This window comes from Peromyscus leucopus, chromosome 8b (genome assembly GCF_004664715.2).
Source record: "Peromyscus leucopus breed LL Stock chromosome 8b, UCI_PerLeu_2.1, whole genome shotgun sequence".
Lineage (NCBI taxonomy): Eukaryota > Metazoa > Chordata > Mammalia > Rodentia > Cricetidae > Peromyscus > Peromyscus leucopus.
In genome coordinates, this window is record NC_051086.1 from 96,615,454 (window position 1) to 96,633,389 (window position 17,936).

The window sequence follows — 17,936 nt, forward strand, 5'->3', positions numbered from 1 at the left end:
TACAAAGATTTCTCTGTATGGAGAAGTCACTGTATTTCAGTGTCCAGGTACTACTGATCCAGCACTTCATGAATACTGGGCTGTGAAGTCAAGCCTCTTCCCCATTGCCACCTCATTCACTTGCTGTGAGAGAATCTTGCTTTCTGAGGCAGGGCTTTTCCTCTTGGTTGATCCTGAGCATGGAGATATCCAGTGCACGGTATGTCCTGCCAGCCTGTGCCATGAGAGCAGTGATGGGGGAAATGGGCTCTAGTAGAGCCAGGCTTTAGCTTTGGCCCTGCCTATGCCAGCGGCCTCTGGCACTCACTCCCCATGGAGTCAGATCCCTGCTTAAAGGACGAATGGGCAGTGTACGTGAAAGAGCATAAGGTAGGGACTCAGTAATCCCCACCTTGACTCAACTACAGGACTTGGTCAGGAGCTAGTGAGGAATTTGAACAAAATGCAGTGTTGACTTGCCCATGAACTGCACCAGATTCCAGTCCCTCAAACTAGAACCTCTGCAGAAGACACTGAAAGCTGGCTGGTGGGCGCACACCTTTAATCTCAGCACTCGGGAGGCAGAGCCAGGCGGATCTCTGAGTTTGAGGCCAGCCTGGTCTACAGAGTAAGAGCCAGGACAGGCTCCAAAACTCTTAAAACTACACAGAGAAATCCTGTCTCAAAAAGAACAACAAAAAAGACATTGCAGATAAGTCACAGTGACTTACTGTGAGAGCCTAGGCCTGCAGGAAGGAAAGGTGTGAGGAAGAGGTTTGCATTAGTGGAGTGGTAACATCTCAGCTTTCTTTAGGCTAGCCATGAGACACCATGTCATGGCCTGGTGAATTTGTTGGTGTTCTGTGCACATCTTTTTATGTGCTGGCTGCTATCTGTTACTGAGTTATCCTTACTGGATGAATGAGGCTTCCAACAAAACAGATGAAACGTGAAGGCACCTTTAAAAATAAATACTGAGGGGACAAAGAAGGACTCGGAATGAACTTTTTATAAACAAAATTGTCCAGGTTTATTCACAGGCAGGCCCCTCCTGGCCTGCTGCTGTGGACCTCCACACAGTCAAGGGAAGGCTTCTCTGGCCTCCTCAGCTGAGATCTCCTGGGAGTAGAGGTCCGTGAAGAGAGCTGGCAGCCAGTAGTGAGCCTCCCCTGGAGCCTGCAGGTCCAGCCAAGCTAGTCCTTCCTTCAGCAGGTGTTCCTGGAGGGAAGAAGAGGACTGAGCTGAGAAAGGGACCTATAGGACGTTTAGAGAGCTAAGCACCCCACACCTACTCTAGCTTCTGAAAAGTTTTCAGGCGTGCTACATGTGCCTTCATTTGTTCACACACCCAAGTGGGAATGCTGTGTTTGGCTTTGGCCAAGGTGTGAACAAATGGCACCAGGTATTTTAACTTGTCCGGCTGCAGTATAATGGGAGATGGTGGAAAGAATGCAAAGCTCCAGCAGTCTGTGCTGTATATATGGTGTCAAAGTCACTGCTTCTGCTCCAGCTCCCCAGAGCAAAGGAGAGCTCAGTGTTCTGGATGGCTGGGAGATAACTGGCGGGGAGCAAATGGGAAGGACCATACTTCAACTACAATTGACTGGGTTCCCAAGATGAGCTGTGTCTGTCCAGTGTTGTTAGGCACATATTTTATGTTCTCTTTTTACAGATACAAGTGCAAAGAATTGCTGGGATAAGGAAAAGGTATGAAAATAGTGTTCTTTCATTCTCTCTTAGCCTAGGTGTTTCATTGGCACAAGTTTGTATATACAAAATTGTCCACCATATAATATACAGTTTGTAATTACAGAGAAGTAATTATCTTAAGTGGTCACCAATTTCCCTCGCTCTGTACTATAATTTCCAGTATAAACTATATTACTGTCATGACTGACCAACAGCTCCAGGTTTCATGTGTCCAGGAAAGCTAGTGGGTATCATTGGTCCCTTGGTAGCAAGTGTGCCTATCAAGGTAAGAGGCCAGCTTTAGGAAGTTCTGCCCTCTCAGTGACACCAGCAGAGATGCTCAGCTTCCTGCTAGTGCTACAGTAGCAGGCTTCAAGGTAAGAGGAAATAAAGCAAGGCTGCCTGCTCTGACCTCAGGCCCATCTGTCACGTACCAGCACTTGCCGCGCTCGCTCCGTCTCCCACTTAAGACTGGCTTTGATTTCACTGACAGTCACGTACCCATTTTTCTGAAGGAAGGAAGAATAGGACCTGAATCAGCGTTCATTCCCTGGAGCATAGCACCTGCCTAGAAGCAGGACATCTATCTGGTCAGGCTGCCTTCAACAAGCCTGAGCACAAAACAAGCTTGGAGCCTGAGAGGATGGAGAAAGACTGGCCGATTCAACCTTAAAAACTCGGGTCCGAGGCACTAAGATACCAAATTACACCTTCACAGAGAATTCCCGAGTACGCCAAGAGAAGATTCAGAATGGTTAACCAAAGTCATAAATTTCATCTAAATATTTAAACATGAAGCCGCTGCACCACCTCCCCCTACCCATCCTCCAAAACTGAAAGCCCTTGCTTATTTTGTTTTCCATTCCAGAATTAAAAATGAACACCTCTACCCTATGTCATGAAGATGACGTTGATGGAGGATGTTTAGGCTTCAGGCATGCTGAGGAACGGAGGTAGGGGGATTGGCAAAGTTCTAAATTTGTGAGGAATCCACAAGAGTTTAAGACATCAGAGGGTCTGTCTGCCCCCAAGAAATTGAGTCGTCTGCATGTCTGTCTACCTGACTAAACTCAAGGGCAGGGACAGCCTCTGTCCTGCAGCCTGACAAGTGCTTTGCACTGTAATTGCTCAATAAATGTCTGCTGATTAAGCACAGGTATGAGTAGTTCATCCATGAGACAGTCTGCAAAAGGCCTGACAGTAGACAGGAGGAAACTGCTCCCAACTCCAGCCCAGACTGCCCCTCAGCACCCGGAAGGCACACCCTACCTCCGCCAGCTGCAGCACAACCGTGTGATCCATGTTGAGCTCAGCTGGAACAGACTGGATGAGGTAAGTGCCGCCCACAGGGATGATGCCAAAGCCAGTGCCCAGTGCTTTCAGCTTCTTGATGGCTCTGATCAGGTCGTCTCTGGAGTGAGGAAGAGCACCTTAAAGACCCTTGGCAGATCAGCCCGACACTCAGATACATAAAGTGATCAAAGGGCCAACAGGCTGTAGTGTGAACTACAAATGAGAACCCGTGACCATTTTTAAAGGGGCAGCAGCTGGTCACTGCAACATTTTCTGATTATAGTTGTAACTCATGAAGAGAAAAAGGAAACCCACAGAACCTGTGCTGATCACGCACAGCAAACACACACAGAGGTTCACACCCCTTGCCAGAGGAAGGACATCGGGTTTGAATGCCCTTCCGGTGCCCTAGAGCAGACTCAACTCTCTTTGAATATACTAGCTTACCCTCTCTTCTGAAAAAACTGATGTGCATAGAGCACAGCTTGCGGTCTTCTGCCACTGCTTTTTCCCCAATATTCCTGATCTTCAGTATGTTATCTGAGGCTGGTCTCTTGGGAGCTACATCTGAAACAGCCATTTATCTTTTTTTAACTGGACTCACACAGTTGGGTCAACTAGGTCGATGTATGCCCATCACCTGACCCTCACCTTGGTCCCCAGCCTTTTTAGGTGCCTGCTCTAATCTTGACGCCAAATCTCATCCCATTAAAAAATTTAACAGCCAGGCGGTGGTGGCACACACCTTTAATCCTAGCACTTGGGAGAGGCAGGGGGATCTCTGTGAGTTCGAGGCCAGCCTGGCCTACTGAACAAGTTCCAGGACAGCCAAGGCCACACAGAGAAACCCTGTCTCAAAAAAAAAAAAAAAAAAAAAAAAAAAAAAAAAAAAAAAAAATTAACATATACCAGATGTGGAGGCACACACCTCTGATCTTAATACTACTAAGGCAGCAGCAGGTGGAATTCTGTGAGGTTAAGGCCGGCCTGGTCTATATACTGTGTTCCATGCTACATATTGAGACCTTGCCTCAAAAAAAAAAGTTTTTATAGGGTTAGGTGTGTAGTTCAAGTAATAGAGTCCTTGCCTAGCGTAAGGACCTGGGTTCGATCCACAATACCACCAAAAATAGAAAAAAGGAACATATTTCTATCGTACAGAAGATAAAGCATGGTTCCAAAGCTGGCCTCACCACTAGAGGACTTGGAAGAAGGTGCTGTACGATTCTGAAGTGTTCTTTCTAGCCAAGTGTTGTGCAGGCCTGTAATCCCAACACTCAGGAAGTGGTGGGTCTGGAGAGACGGCTCAGCAGTTAAGAGCATGGGCTGCTCCTTTAGAGGACCTAGGTTTGAGTCCCAGCACCCACATGGCAACTCACCACCATCTCTAACTCCAATTCCAGGGGATTTGAAACTGTCTTATGGCCTCCATGGCACTGTACACACATAGTATACAGACATACACGTGGTCAAAAAAACCCCATACACATAAAATGTAAAGAAAAAAGGTGTAGGTGTGTAGATCAGGAGTTCAAGGCCACTCTGGGCTCCATAAAAATGAGGTCCCAGGGCTGTCTGGGCTACACAGAGACCCTTTCTTCAAAAAGCTCCTTAATTCTCCAAGGGGTTGGAAGCAGGACCTACTGGCTGACGTCCTGAGCAAACTTGCCCCTTCCTTTCAGCACCTGCTGATGTAGCTCCTCCAGAGTTATCAGACCTGTTGGAGAGGGACAGAAAGAAAAGGAAAACATCACCTAGATGGCTCCACCCACTTGAAATACACGACAGCCTCTCCAGTCAACGACAAGGAACAAATGTCACCCTAGTCCTCAGTCTCCTAAAGGAACAGGTCAGACCAAAAAAAGTGAGGCCTGAGACCTCGTTTCCTGGGGGCCCAGGAAAATTGGAAAACGAAGGTAGACGAGCATGGTGCCCTACCCCAAGTTTCCCTGCACTCAGGAGGCTAAGACAGACCACGAGTTCCAAGCCAGCCTGGGCTACATAGCCAGCCAGACCTCATCTCAAACCAACAAAAAGATGACACTACCAGAGGGCCAATTTGATTCTTGTTTGGTTTGAGACAGTGTCTCTGTCAGGTAGCCAGGCAGGCCTCCAACTATGTGGGACAGTTGGCCTCCAACAACTCACGGTAACTGAACCTTTTTTTTTTTTTTTTGAGACAGGATGTCTCACTATATAGCCCTGGTTCGCCTGGAATTCACAGAAACCTGTCTGCCTCAGCCTCCTGAGTGCTTGGGATAACAGGTGCGCTATACCAGCCCTGGCTTTGTTTTGTTTTATGGAGATAGGGTTTCTATATAACCTAGGTAGCCTTACCTTATAATAATAGCCCAGGCTGGCCTCCAATTCTTCCTGATATTTTTGTAATGAAATTACAGGTGTGTCCCTTACTGGGAAGCAAGATTTATTTTTATTTTTATTTACTATTGCTGTGTGTGTCCGTATTATGTGTAGGATATTTGTGTGGCCATGCCATGATGTACATACGGAAGTCAGAAAGCAACTCTGTGGAGTCAGTTTTCTCCTTCCACTTTTATGTGGGATGCAGGGGTTGAATTCATGTAATCAGGCTTGCACAACAACACTTTTTTTTTTAATAATTTATTTTTATTTTATGTGCATTAGTGTCTTGCCTGTCTGTATGTCTGTGTTAGGGTGTCAGATCCCCTGGAACTGGAGTTACAGACAGTTGTGAGCTGTCATGTGGGTGCTGGGAATTGAACCCGGGCCCTCTGGAAGAACAGTCAGTGCTCTTAACCACTGAGTCATCTCTCCAGTCCCAAATACGTCTTTTTGTTTTGTTTTGTTTTTCAAGACAGAGTTTCTCTGTGTAGTTTTGGGGCCTGTCCTGGATCTCGCTCTGTAGACCAGGCTGGCCTCGAACTCACAGAGATCCGCCTGGCTCTGCTTCCCAAGTGCTGGGATTAAAGGTGTGCACCACCACCGCCCAGCTTCATAGCAAACATTTTTACATGCTGAGTCACCTCACTGGCCCCAGATGTCCAATTTTAAGGTCATAAATCTGGTAACCCAAAGGCTTAGCAGGCATCACCTGCTAAGAGATGATATATGTATACTTCAGATACATATTTCAGAGAGGCAGATCAGGCCTATAGGTCTACCTATAGTCACAATGAGAACATCATAACCCAGATGAGGGTACACTAGAGGCCAACCTCCTACCTCCATATTACGTAGCCTTGGCTGTGGAGACCAGCAAGGGACTCAACCACATGAAACAACTAAGATGTCTCAAGAACTCACAGGCTTGCAAGCTATAGGACTTTAGAAAGAAAATCAGAGACGCCCAGGCCACAAGACCCAACCACCCTTACCTCCATTCCGATGTTTCAGGGCCAGGCACACTTCAATAATCTGGACACCCAGCTCATAATAGAAGTCCCCAACGCCCAGCATCTCAGACCAGAACCCTTTTCCAGCTAAAGACAGAAAAATAAGAGCTGTATTACTCACTGTCATCCCTTCTCTTCTTTGAATACTATATTAAAGCTCCTAGCCTGTGGGAAGTCTTCCTACCTAACCCGAAGTCCTGCCTCACTTACTACCGCCGAGCTTCTCAGCCAGGCACTTCGATGTAGAGTACAGACCTGCAATCCCAGCGTTCTGAAGGGGGAGGCAGGAGGATAAGCAAATTCAAAGCTATCAGCTACATAGCAAGTTTGAGGCTAGCCTGGGCTACATGAGCCTCTGTCTCAAAGTGGGGGTAGCAGGGTAGCAGAATAACTCAATTGGTAAAGTGAGGACTTGAGTTTGATCCTAGAGCCCATGTTGAAAAAAAGCCAGGCATGTAGAATGTGCTTGTGACCCAGGACAAGCAGATAAGCATATACCCGACTCACTTGTTAGCCAGCCTAGCTAGTGCGTGATTTCCAGACCCTGAGAAACAACACCCAAAGTTGTCCTTTGACCTGCACCACACGCACGCACGCACGCACGCAAGCTGTCTAGAGAGCTCCTCCACTTACAATGGGATCATGTCCTAGTAAACCCCTCACTGTGAACTGAAAATGCATTCAAGGGAGCTAGAGCAGCATATACCTGTGACCCAACATTTGAGAGGTATAAGATACAGCTAGTTTGAAGCCAACCTAGTCTACATGAGACGCTGAGTTCAAAGCCAGCCTAGGCTGCATAGTGAATTCCAGGCCAGCAGAGCTACACAGTGAAATTCTGAAAAGGGGGTGGGGGGTGGAGGGGTGCACGCCACTGGAGATACCTCAGCAAATTAAGAGCACCGGCTGCTTTTCCAGAGGACCCAGGTTCAGAGCAGCCATGTCAAGCAGCTCATAACCACCTATGGGCTCAGATGAGGGGGTCCACCAACCCCTTCTAGGCTCTGAAGGCATGCACACATGTGGCATAAGTTTAAACAATACACACATATATACACGACTAAAAATAACTCAAAAACAAATTTAAGGGTGGGCAGAAGCACCCTGAGTCAGGGACCACTTGCACTTTAAAGTACCAATGGTACTTAACCTCTACGTAGGACAGAATCAAGAAACTATCTTCTCCTTCATACAGCCCTTTATTGACTGACAGCATGAGCCGGTATTGCTGTCCTTAAAATTGGTCTCTTGGGAGTAAATTCCAGGACAGCCAGGGTAGTTACACAGAGAAACCTTGTCTTAAAAACAAAACAAACAAACAAACAATTGTTCTCTTGGGACTAGAGAGATGGCTTAGTAGCTATGGCTGCTCTTCCATAGGACCCAGGTTCAGTTCCCAGCACCTACATGATGGTTCACAACTGTAACTCAGCCCTCTTCCGGCCTCCCTGAACACTAAGACATGCAGGTAGTCCACAGGTGGACAAAACAACCTTCACATACTATGGTGATATTTTATTTGTACTGAAATGTGATTTTAATTGTATGTTAATAAATAAAGTTGCCCTGGGGTCAGAGCTATTAGAGCCATAGCAAGAGCGTGGTGGTTAGAAGAGCTAGGTAGATTTCTGTGTGTTCAGGGATACAGCCAGTATTGGAGACATATGCCTTTAAGACCTGGAGGGCGGTACTTACAGACAGTGACGAGGCAGTCATGTGGTTGGGTTTACAACCAATGAGAAGGCAGAACAGAAAGACTATTTAAAGACAGACAAACAGGAAGAAGCTCTCTCTCGGGGAAGCTAGGGGCACTGCAGGAGGTAAGATTTTAGCTCTGAGCTCTGACCTCTCGGCTTTCTCTTTTACATTGGCTCTGTGTTTCTTATTTTAATAAGACGATTGGTTACATCTACAACATACATACATACATACATACATACATACATACATACATACATAAAGCAAGCAAGAATGACCATACACATAAATAAATAAATAAATCAGACAAAACGACCAGAGAGAGAGAGAGAGAGAAAGGGAGGGAGGGAGGGACTGGAGAGATGGCTCAGTGGTTAAGAGCACTGAATGCTCTTCCAGAGGACCCGGGTTCAATTCCCAGCACCCACACGGCAGCTGACAACTGTCTGTAACTCCAGTTCCAGGGGACCTGACACCCACACACAGACATACATACATACACTAATGCACATAAAATAAAAATAAATTCTTAGAAAGAAGGAAAGAAAGAAAGAAAGAAAGAAAGAAAGAAAGAAAGAAAGAAAGAAAGAAGACAAAACAATCATACACACAAATAAAGCCAGGTGTGGTGGCGTGCAACCTTAATGCCAGAACTAGAGAGACAGAGGTGAGCCGATCTCTGAGTTGGAGGCTCAGAGTGAGGAAAGTCTACAGTCTACATAGTGAGGAAAATTCTTCTCTTTATGGGGCTGGAGATGGCCGAGCAGTTAAGAGCATTTCTTACTCTTCCAGAGGACCCAAGTTCCTTTCCAGCATCCAAGTCAGGCAGCTTACAACAGCCTGTAACTCCAGCTCCAAAGGGATCTGGCTTCAGAGGGCACCTGTACTCACATGCACATCATACCCTACATACACATATTTAAAAATAATCAAAATAAATCTGTAAAATCCTTTTTTTTAAATAAATCCTTAAAATAATAAGAGAAAAGTCAGGAAGAAACAAAAGGTGTACTACAAATTGTCCAAGGGAAGTCGATACCCACAGACTACAGCCTGCACTCCAGACTCTCCACCTTCCACACCAGAAGGGCAGACACCATCCTCCCACATGCTCCCTAAACACACATCCTCCGGATGTCCTTGCAGGCCCATCTAGAGATGCCCCACAGAAGTGATGACCTCAGGTGAGCTTCTCGCCCTTAAGGGTCTTACAAGAACATCAGGCCCCACAGATAACCCCTTACAGGCCAGAGGGTCCACCCCAATGGTAGCACACATGTCTTGGAACTGGACTCGGAACTCAGGGTTCTTCCGGATCTCTTGCTTGTGCTTGCTGGCAAATTCTTCTAGGTTGGTCTTAAACATGTCCAGCTGTTTTGACATCTGTTAAGAAAGAGCAGGGGGGAGATCAGAGCAACCCAAGGCTAAAGATAGGTTCCCAGCCCGGTGGCAGAGAAGGGTGTAAAATACCCAGTCTCTGGCTGGTGAGATGCTCAGGGGTAAAGGCACTTGCTGCCAAGTCTGACAACCTCAGTTTTATCCCTGGACCACAAGGGGAAGGAGAGAGTCACTCCCTGTGAACTGTTCTCTGACCTCCTCACATGTGTAGTGGCAGGAGCCCATACACTACACATAAATAAACATGACAAAGAAAAGGAACCAGTTTCCCTCAGATCACAATGGCCCTGTTTATTCTGTGCTTTCTCTTTTTGTGTTTTCCTTTTTTTGAGACAGGGTCTCATGGGGCCCAGCCGGGCTTAAGCTCACTGTAATATTAGTGGAAGATGACCTTGAACTCCTGATCCTCCTGCTCACACTTCCCAGGTCCTGAGATTACAGGCATTTGCAGTGATGCTCTGCTCTGTGCTCTCTCTCCCTATCTACCCTTCTGCACAGTTATGTTGAAGGCAGAAAGGAGATGATGTGTCTCCTCCATTCTGAAACCTGTATTTGTCTTCATGTGTCCCTGTCCTGATACCAACATATACATCTAATGTGCTTTTTTCTCCTTGCTGGAGAAATCCACTCAACTAAAGGGACATCTAACAATCCAGATGTTTAACCCCTAGAGGAAAGGCTGGATGGGAAGGATGAGGACTAAGGATTGGGATTGCATTGGTTATTGAACCTTTAACTCTTTTTTTTGGTTTTTTGAGACAGGGTTTCTCTGTGTAGCTTTGCGCCTTTCCTGGAACTCACTTGGTAGCCAAGGCTGGCCTCGAACTCACAGAGATCCGCCTGGCTCTGCCTCCCGAGTGCTGGGATTAAAGGCATGCGCCACCACCACCCGGCGAACCTTTAATTCTTGTTCCTCCTAGAGCTAACTCCAGAAAAGGAACTGGTATGGTGGAGCATGCTGCAGCCCAAAGCCAGCTGTAACCTTGGGGATATTAGGACTGTTTTACCTGTATCACCCTTTCTCTTTCCTAATTAACAAAGAACAACTTCCAGGACACCGGGAGGAATCATTCCTGACCCAACGTCTCTTTCTCATTTTCCACATAAAATTACCAGAAATCTCTTTATTCTTTTAATAACCATTCTCAGTTAACACTTATGTGCCACATTCCCTAGAAACAAGAGCTTTTATTTATTTATTTGTTTGTTTGTTTGTTTTGGTTTTTCAGGGCAGGGTTTCTCTGGGTAGCTTTGGAGCCTGTCCTGGAACTCACTTTGCAGACCAGGCTGGCCTCTAACTCTGAGATCCCCCGCCTCTGTCTCCTGGGTGCTGTGATTAAAGGTATGAGCCACCACCACCACCCAGCCTTATTTATTTGTCTTTTAATATTTATTTACCTCATGTTCAAATGTTTCAGTGTATATATGTGTACCACATGTGTACAGGGGCCTGAGGAGGTAATAAGATTTTGGGCCAGGTGGTGGTGGTGGTGGTGGTGGCGGCGGCGGCGGCGGCGGCGGCAGTAGTGTACACCTTTAATTACAGCACTCAGGAGGCAGAACCAGACAGATCTCTGTGAGTTCAAAGCTAGCCTGGTCTACCGAGCAAGATCCAGGGCAGGATCCAAAAACTACACAAAGAAACCCTGTCTCAAAAAACCACAAAAAAAAAAAAAAAAAAAAAAAAAAAAAAAAAAAAAAAAAAAAAAGATTTTGGATGCCCTGCAACTGGAATTATAGATACTTGTGAGCTGCCATGTGATTCTGGAAATCAAACCCAGGTCCTCTGCAAGAGTAGCATGCACTCTAAACTGATGAACCATCTCTCCAGCCCCAAAATAACTGCTTCTTAGAAGCATAATCTAGCTGGGAAATGTGGTCAAGCACTTGGGATGTTGAAAATGGAGGATCTCAAGTTCAAAGCCAGACTGGGTTACACAATGAGATCATGACTGAAAAGAAAAAAACAAAGCTGAGCGGTGGTGGTGCACCCCTTTAATTCCAGCACTTGGGAGGCAGAGGCAAGTGGATCTCTGTTAAATTCAAGGCCAGCTTGGTCTACAGATAGAGTTCCAGGATAGCCAAAGCTACACAGAGAAACCCTGTCTCAAACCTTTCCCCTAAAACAAAATCTTTTTAAAAATTTAAAGGACATCCTGTGTCTATTTTTTGCTCAGACCAAGGGCCCATTTCAAGCTGACCCACCTCCTCCTCTTCACCAGTCACAATAGCCAAGTGCATTTATTCAGAGTCCATACACAAAAAGGTGATGTTAGAGAAGGAACCTGCACCTGTCACTCATCCATCCTGTGCGGGCCCTGTTCTTATAACTGTCAGGTTCAACAGGTGAGGCATATTTTCATTACTGTGAGATATTTAAAATAAAAGCTGTGAGTCGAGGTACAGTTCAGTGATGGCACACATACTCAGCATATGCCAGGCCCTGGGTTTGATACAAAGCACGACAAAAAATAAAACACCACAGTAAAGGATTTGATTGTGGTGGTGTACTCCTTTAATCCCAGCAGTGGAGAGACAGAGGCAGGTGGATATCTGATTTCAAAGCCAGTCTGGTCAACACAGCTGATTCCATACCAGTGATACACAGTGAGACCCTAACCTCCCCCCCCCAAAAAAAAAGTTGGGCACTGTGCCACATGACTTTAATCCCAGTACTTGGAAAGCAGAGGCAGAAGGATCTCCGGGAGTTCCAGGACTACTGGGACTACAAAAAAGGCACCTGCTCAACAGACTGTTTAAACTTGAACAACACCATTAATAAATCATTGTGACTAAAGATTATCATTTAAAATATCTCATGTAATATTAATGATTTCAAAAACTTTTTCTCAAGCTCATGCCTTTACTCCCAGCACTCAGGAGGCAGAGCCAGGCGGATCTCTGTGAGTTCGAAGTCAGCCTGGTCTACAGAGCAAGATTCAGGACAGGCACCAAAGCTACACAGAGAAACCCTGTCTCGAAAAACCAAAGCAATAAAATAAAACTTTTTGTCTCAACTTCTTCAGACATGCTCATGGATCCAACTTGCTTATGTTTTCCTAATGCGATGCTGTTCCCACTCCAATGATATGTGCAAATAAATATTAGTATTCTTAGGGAGAAGTTGTCTTTCTTATTTTTAAAGAAAGTGTGTTTAAACTCTTGTTGTGCTGAGGATGGCACTCAAGTATTTGTGTATGTCAGGCAAACACTACCTTTGAGCTACATTCCCAGCCCACTGACATGGAATTGTAATGCGGATTGACCACGACCACGTATGGAAAGAATACAGGGCAGGGAGTGGTGCGTGGCATACGGTACTCAGGAACCTGAGACTGGGGAATCGCAAGGTGAGACACCATCTTAAAAAGTAAAATAACGAAAAGGGAGGGGAGGCACAAGTCTAATCACTCAAAAAAATCTTAGCTATTATTAGCCAATCTCCCTAAAACGAAACCTGGAGTTGCCTGACACCCTACTTTTAGTTCAGTCCAGATCATCTATACCATCAAAGGTATGTTGACCAGCGTTGTTGGATCTCCCTTCCTGCCTGGGGCCTTACAATCACTCACCTGGGCCAGCTGGTCCTCAGCCAGGACAGTCCCTCGCTCCTTATACTTGGCCTGTGAGACAAAAAGACCGGCATGAGTCGAGACAGCGAGCGCCAGGGCTCCCATTGTGCCGCCAGAGCTTTAGTGTGTAAGGGTAAGGATCTGTCTTAAATAACAATTTAATCGGCGGCTTCCTGACACTCCAGTGCACTCACTCCCGGGCTCCGGGGAAGGAAGCCTGTCTTCTACAGATAGTCAGGAGGCGATTTGGGGGAAGAGAACTGCGCTCCGGGAGAATTCGGTGTCTCGCGGGCAGAGTAGGCTGTGGCCCGGCTTCCTTCCCGCTCACCTCGGCGAGCTTCTTCTTGGCGATGGCGCCAGCTCCCACCCCGCGCCGGTGCATCCCCACCCCGGGCCCGCGGGCCGCCCCGCAGCCGGGACCCCAGCTCTCTCCGACCCAGGTTAGGCTGCCGGCTCCCAACGCGGAAGCCCTGTGCGGCGCGTCATCCGCGCGCGCCGGAAGTCGCGCCTCCACTTCCGGACGCGAGTCTGAGTGTCTTGAGGGGTGGGGGGTGGGCCGCCTCGCCTTCTGCTGGGGCCACGTTCCACGAAGCCCAGACGCCGTCGAAGGCGCGAACCCTAGGGTCTGTTGTATTCGTCTATGCATCCCACGAAGATTGGTGCCTGGTGTTCCGTGGCTCCAGGGCCTGCAGAGCAACAGATGCTTCTGGGACGTCACCAAGTGCTGTGTTGGCCATGGAAGGTGCCATTTTTTCCCCCCAGACATCCCTGTATATCCTTGGCTGGCCTGGAACTCACATTGTAAGCCAAGCTGGCCTCGAATTTACAGAGATCTCCTGCCTCTGCCTCTGAATGTTGGGATTAAATGCATGTGCCACCACGCCCAGTGTCTGAGGGAGACACTTTGAGCAAAAGCCAATAATAAAACATTCTTTTTTGTTGTTGTTTTTCGAGACAGGGTTTCTCCGTGTAGTTTTGGTGCCTGTCCTGGATCTCGCTCTGTAGACCAGGCTGGCCTTGAACTCACAGAGATCCGCCTGCCTCTGCCTCCCGAGTTCTGGGACTAAAGGCGTGCGCCACCACTGCCCAGCAAAGAAGCAGCACTCTGAAAGTTTTGTGCCACGCCCTGCACAACTTGCTTTGTTTCATATTTTTTCAAAACCCTCAAATTCCTGAGTTGGTATTGTATTTCACGAAAGATTCAGGAATCTGCCTTAAATTACTTAACTGCCTAGACTAGGACTTAGCTATGATTCAGGCAGTCTGGCTCAAATTCAGGTTCTTAGCTGTAAATTCTTTTTGGTGTTATGGGATTTTGTTTGTTTGAGACAGGGTCTTTTCATGGCCCTGGCTGTCCTGCAATTCACTATGTAGACCAGGAACTGTCTGGAACTCACAAAGATCTTGTTGCCTCTGCCTCCTGACTGCTGGGATTAAAGGCATGTGCCACCACTGCCTGGTTTAGCTGTAAATTCTTAATCCAACTCAGAATCTCTGCAAAAGAATCCAACAGGTAAACTTCATTAGGTCAAAAAGGGTTCTGTCCTTGTGGCAGACAGACAGGCTCACTGCATGGACTTCTAATTGTCTGCCTCACACAGACAGCATCATGCAGTTAACACCTGCTACTATGTTACAGAGTGGTGATGAGGCTTTAGATGAGATCATTGCAATTAAAAACTGTGTTTAGGGCTGGAGAGATGGCTCAGCGGTTAAGAGTACTGGCTGCTCTTCCAGAGGTTCTGAGTTCAATTCCCAGCAACCACATAACGGCTTATACCCATCTGTAATGAGATCTGATGCCCTCTTCTGGCATGTAGGCATGCATGCAGACAGAAACACTGTATACATAATAAAATAAATAAAAACTGTGTTTATAGACAGCCTTTTACAATGGCTGGCTTGTAGAAAGAACATTATACAAAGGGAGAAAAAAGTTTGTAACTCTTTTTAACTCTTGGACTCTCCCCTCAGACATCCAAGACCCCACAAGTGTAGATCCAAACATCTCCCTAAGATGTTAAATTCTTTTTATTTTTATTTTTTATTATTGTCTGTGTGTTAGTATGTGGGCATGCATGCTACTGTGCACATGAGGAAGTCAGAACAACTTTGTGACTTCCACAATAAGTTCTATCATGAAGAATCAGTAAAATATAGCCCATTGTACAAAGTAATTTCTAGGATCTGGAGAGGCGGCTCATTGGTTAAGAGCACATGTTACTTTTTTGTTATGTTTTGTTTTTCAGTACAGGGTTTCTTTGTGTAGCCTTGACTGTCCTAGAACTAGCTCTGTAGACCAGGCTGGTGTGGAACTCACAGACATTCTCCTGCCTCTGCCTTTCCAGTGCTGGGTCTAAAAGTGTGCACAGGGCAAATGTTACCTTTTGCAGAGAGGACCTGAGCTTGATTCCCATCACCCACATGGTGGCTCATAACTATCCATAAGCCCAGTTCTGGAGGATTCAACAGGTATGCATGTGGTATACATCACATATGTGTGTAAGTATTTCATACACATAAAGTAAAATATATAAACCTTTCCTTCAAGTAATTTCTAAGCCAATCTTGGTGGCTTATACCTTAAATCCCAGCACCCAGGAGGCAGAGGCAAGCAGATCTCTGAGAGTTCAAGACCAGCTTCTACATAGTGAGTTCCGGGACAGACAGAGTTACACAGAGAAACCCTGTCTCAAACAGACAAAAATGTAATTTCTAGCTGGTGTGCACATACACAATAAATAAATGTAAAAACTACTTAATAAGGATGAAGGCATAGCTCAGCCATCAAGTGCTGCGTGTCCTGGGTTCCAGTCCTACCTTCTCAAAAGGGAGAGGGAGGGAGAATGAGTAAAATAACCCTCTGAGCAAAGACGGGCCCATAATTGCACAATACAGACTTCAGAAGCCGCAGAGGTTTAGAAGGGAAAAAACTATCACCAAAAATGCATGAAAAGTTAGAAATCAGCAGGACATGGTGCCACACCCCTTTAATCCCAGCACTTGGGAGGCAGAGGCAAGCAGATCCCTGAGTTCAAGGACAGCCTGGTCTGCAAATCAAGTTCCAGGACAGCAAAGGAGCAGAGAAACCCTGTCTTGGAATATAAAAAGCAAATAATAATAATAATAATAATTAATAAATAGTAATAACAATAATAATTTCAAAAATCTAAGAATATTTCAAATATTTTAAAATTTTATGTATATGTATGTTTTGCCTTTGTGTGTGTATACCATATGTGGGCAGTGCTCTCAGATGCCAGGAGAGGGCATCAGAACCCTTGGGACTGGAATTTTAGACAGTTGAGAACTGTCTCATGGATGCTAGGAATGGAACCCCAGATCCTTTGAAAGAACAGTCAGTGCTCCTCATTACCACAGAGCCATCTGTCCAACTACCCCTCAAAATAATTATATTCAAATTATATTTGTAAAGTACATATGTTTTTTTTTTTCTTTTTTTCTTTTTGGTTTGAGACAGGGTTTCTTTGTGTAGCCCTGGCTATTCTGGAACTAGGAACTAGCTCTGTAGATCAGGCTGGCCCTGAACTAACAGGGATCCGCCTGCCTCTGCCTCCCAAGTGCTGGGATTAACAGCGTGCGCCACCACTCTAGGCTAAATTTCTTTTTTGAGTCCAACTGTGTAGCCCTTGCTGGCCTTGAACTCACTATGTAAACCAGACTGATTTTCATACTCCAAGAGATCCACCTGCCTCTGCCTGCAGAGTGCTAGGATTAATGATGTGGGCCACCACACCCCACATTTTACTCTATTGAGACGAGGTCTCACTACGTCAGCCTCTCACTACAGTCCAGGCTGCCTCAAGCTTGCAGCAATCTTCTCATCTTCTCTGGTGCTGCAGTTCGTGATGAGCCATCCCTCTGAGGCCCGAATTCTGTCAGACCTCTGCTCTTGTGTGTGCGCGCATTCTCCCCATTGTTCATCTTCCCATTTATTGACTTAGTTTCAGTTGATATATTGTGTACCCCAATAAACTTATCTGGGGGTCAAAGAACAGAACAGCCACTGTATTAAGCAGAGGTTAGGCAGCGGTAGCACATGCCTTTAATCCTAGCATTCTGGAGGCAGAAATCTGGATGGGCTCAAGGCTACACTGGAAACAGCCAGGCATGGAGACACACACACACCTTTAATCCCAGGAAGTGATGGCAGAAAGCAGAAAGGTATAAAAGGCGTGAGGACCAGGAACTGGAGGCTTTTTAAGCTTTTAGGCTTTGAGCAGCAGTTCAGCTGAGATCCATTTAGATGAGGACTCAGAGGCTTCCAGTCTGAGGAAACAGGATTGGCTGAGAAGTTGGCGAGGTGAGGTTGGCTGTGGCTTGTTCTGCTTCTCTGATCGTTCAGAATTCACCCCAATACCTGGCTCTAGGGTTGTTTTTTGTTTGTTTGTTTGTTTGTTTGTTTGTTTTAAGTAAGACTGTTTAGCAATTCATCTACACTTAGTTGTTTTTTTTTTTTAAATTTATGTGTATGTATGTGTGTCTGTGCAGGGGTGTGCGCAGGGAGTGTGCACACCCTCTCAGACCAGAAGAGTGTGTTGGATCTCCTGGAGCACGAGTTCCAAGCCATTGTGAGCCACTGGATGAGGGTTCTGGAACCGAACTCTGATCCTCTCATTCTTACCACTGAGTGCTCTCTGCAGCTCACTGACTCACTGTGTGGCCCTCCACACGTGTGGTTTTCTCACCACATGACATCTAGACAGGACTTTTCTGTCTTTCTCCACATGTCTCAGCACACTGTGTGATTAGTAATGTTTAAGTGTGTTTAAAGATGAGGGACTATTGGCATGTTTGTTCCAGCCACTTGGGAGGCCCGTGTATTGAAGACCCTTCCTTTTTTGTGGTTGCTTGCTTGCTCTTGAGATGTTAAGACAGTCAGGCTCCTGTAGGCTCCAGATCCTCTACCCTC

The 17,936-nt window shown here is 46.2% G+C and overlaps 1 protein-coding gene across 1 annotated transcript; it reads right to left on the reverse strand.

The window, feature by feature from the left end:
• Nucleotides 1-970: 970 nt before the first annotated feature.
• Snf8 (SNF8 subunit of ESCRT-II) lies at nucleotides 971-13,504 on the reverse strand. Its single transcript, XM_028869016.2, has 8 exons — nucleotides 13,332-13,504; nucleotides 13,004-13,054; nucleotides 9,278-9,416; nucleotides 6,318-6,422; nucleotides 4,606-4,678; nucleotides 2,938-3,079; nucleotides 2,103-2,177; nucleotides 971-1,197 (listed from the first exon to the last, which is right to left on the reverse strand). Exons 1-8 carry the CDS (start codon nucleotides 13,383-13,385, stop codon nucleotides 1,060-1,062), a joined length of 777 nt encoding a protein of 258 aa, XP_028724849.1. The 5' UTR covers nucleotides 13,386-13,504; the 3' UTR covers nucleotides 971-1,059.
• Between the last annotated feature and the right edge of the window lie 4,432 nt (nucleotides 13,505-17,936).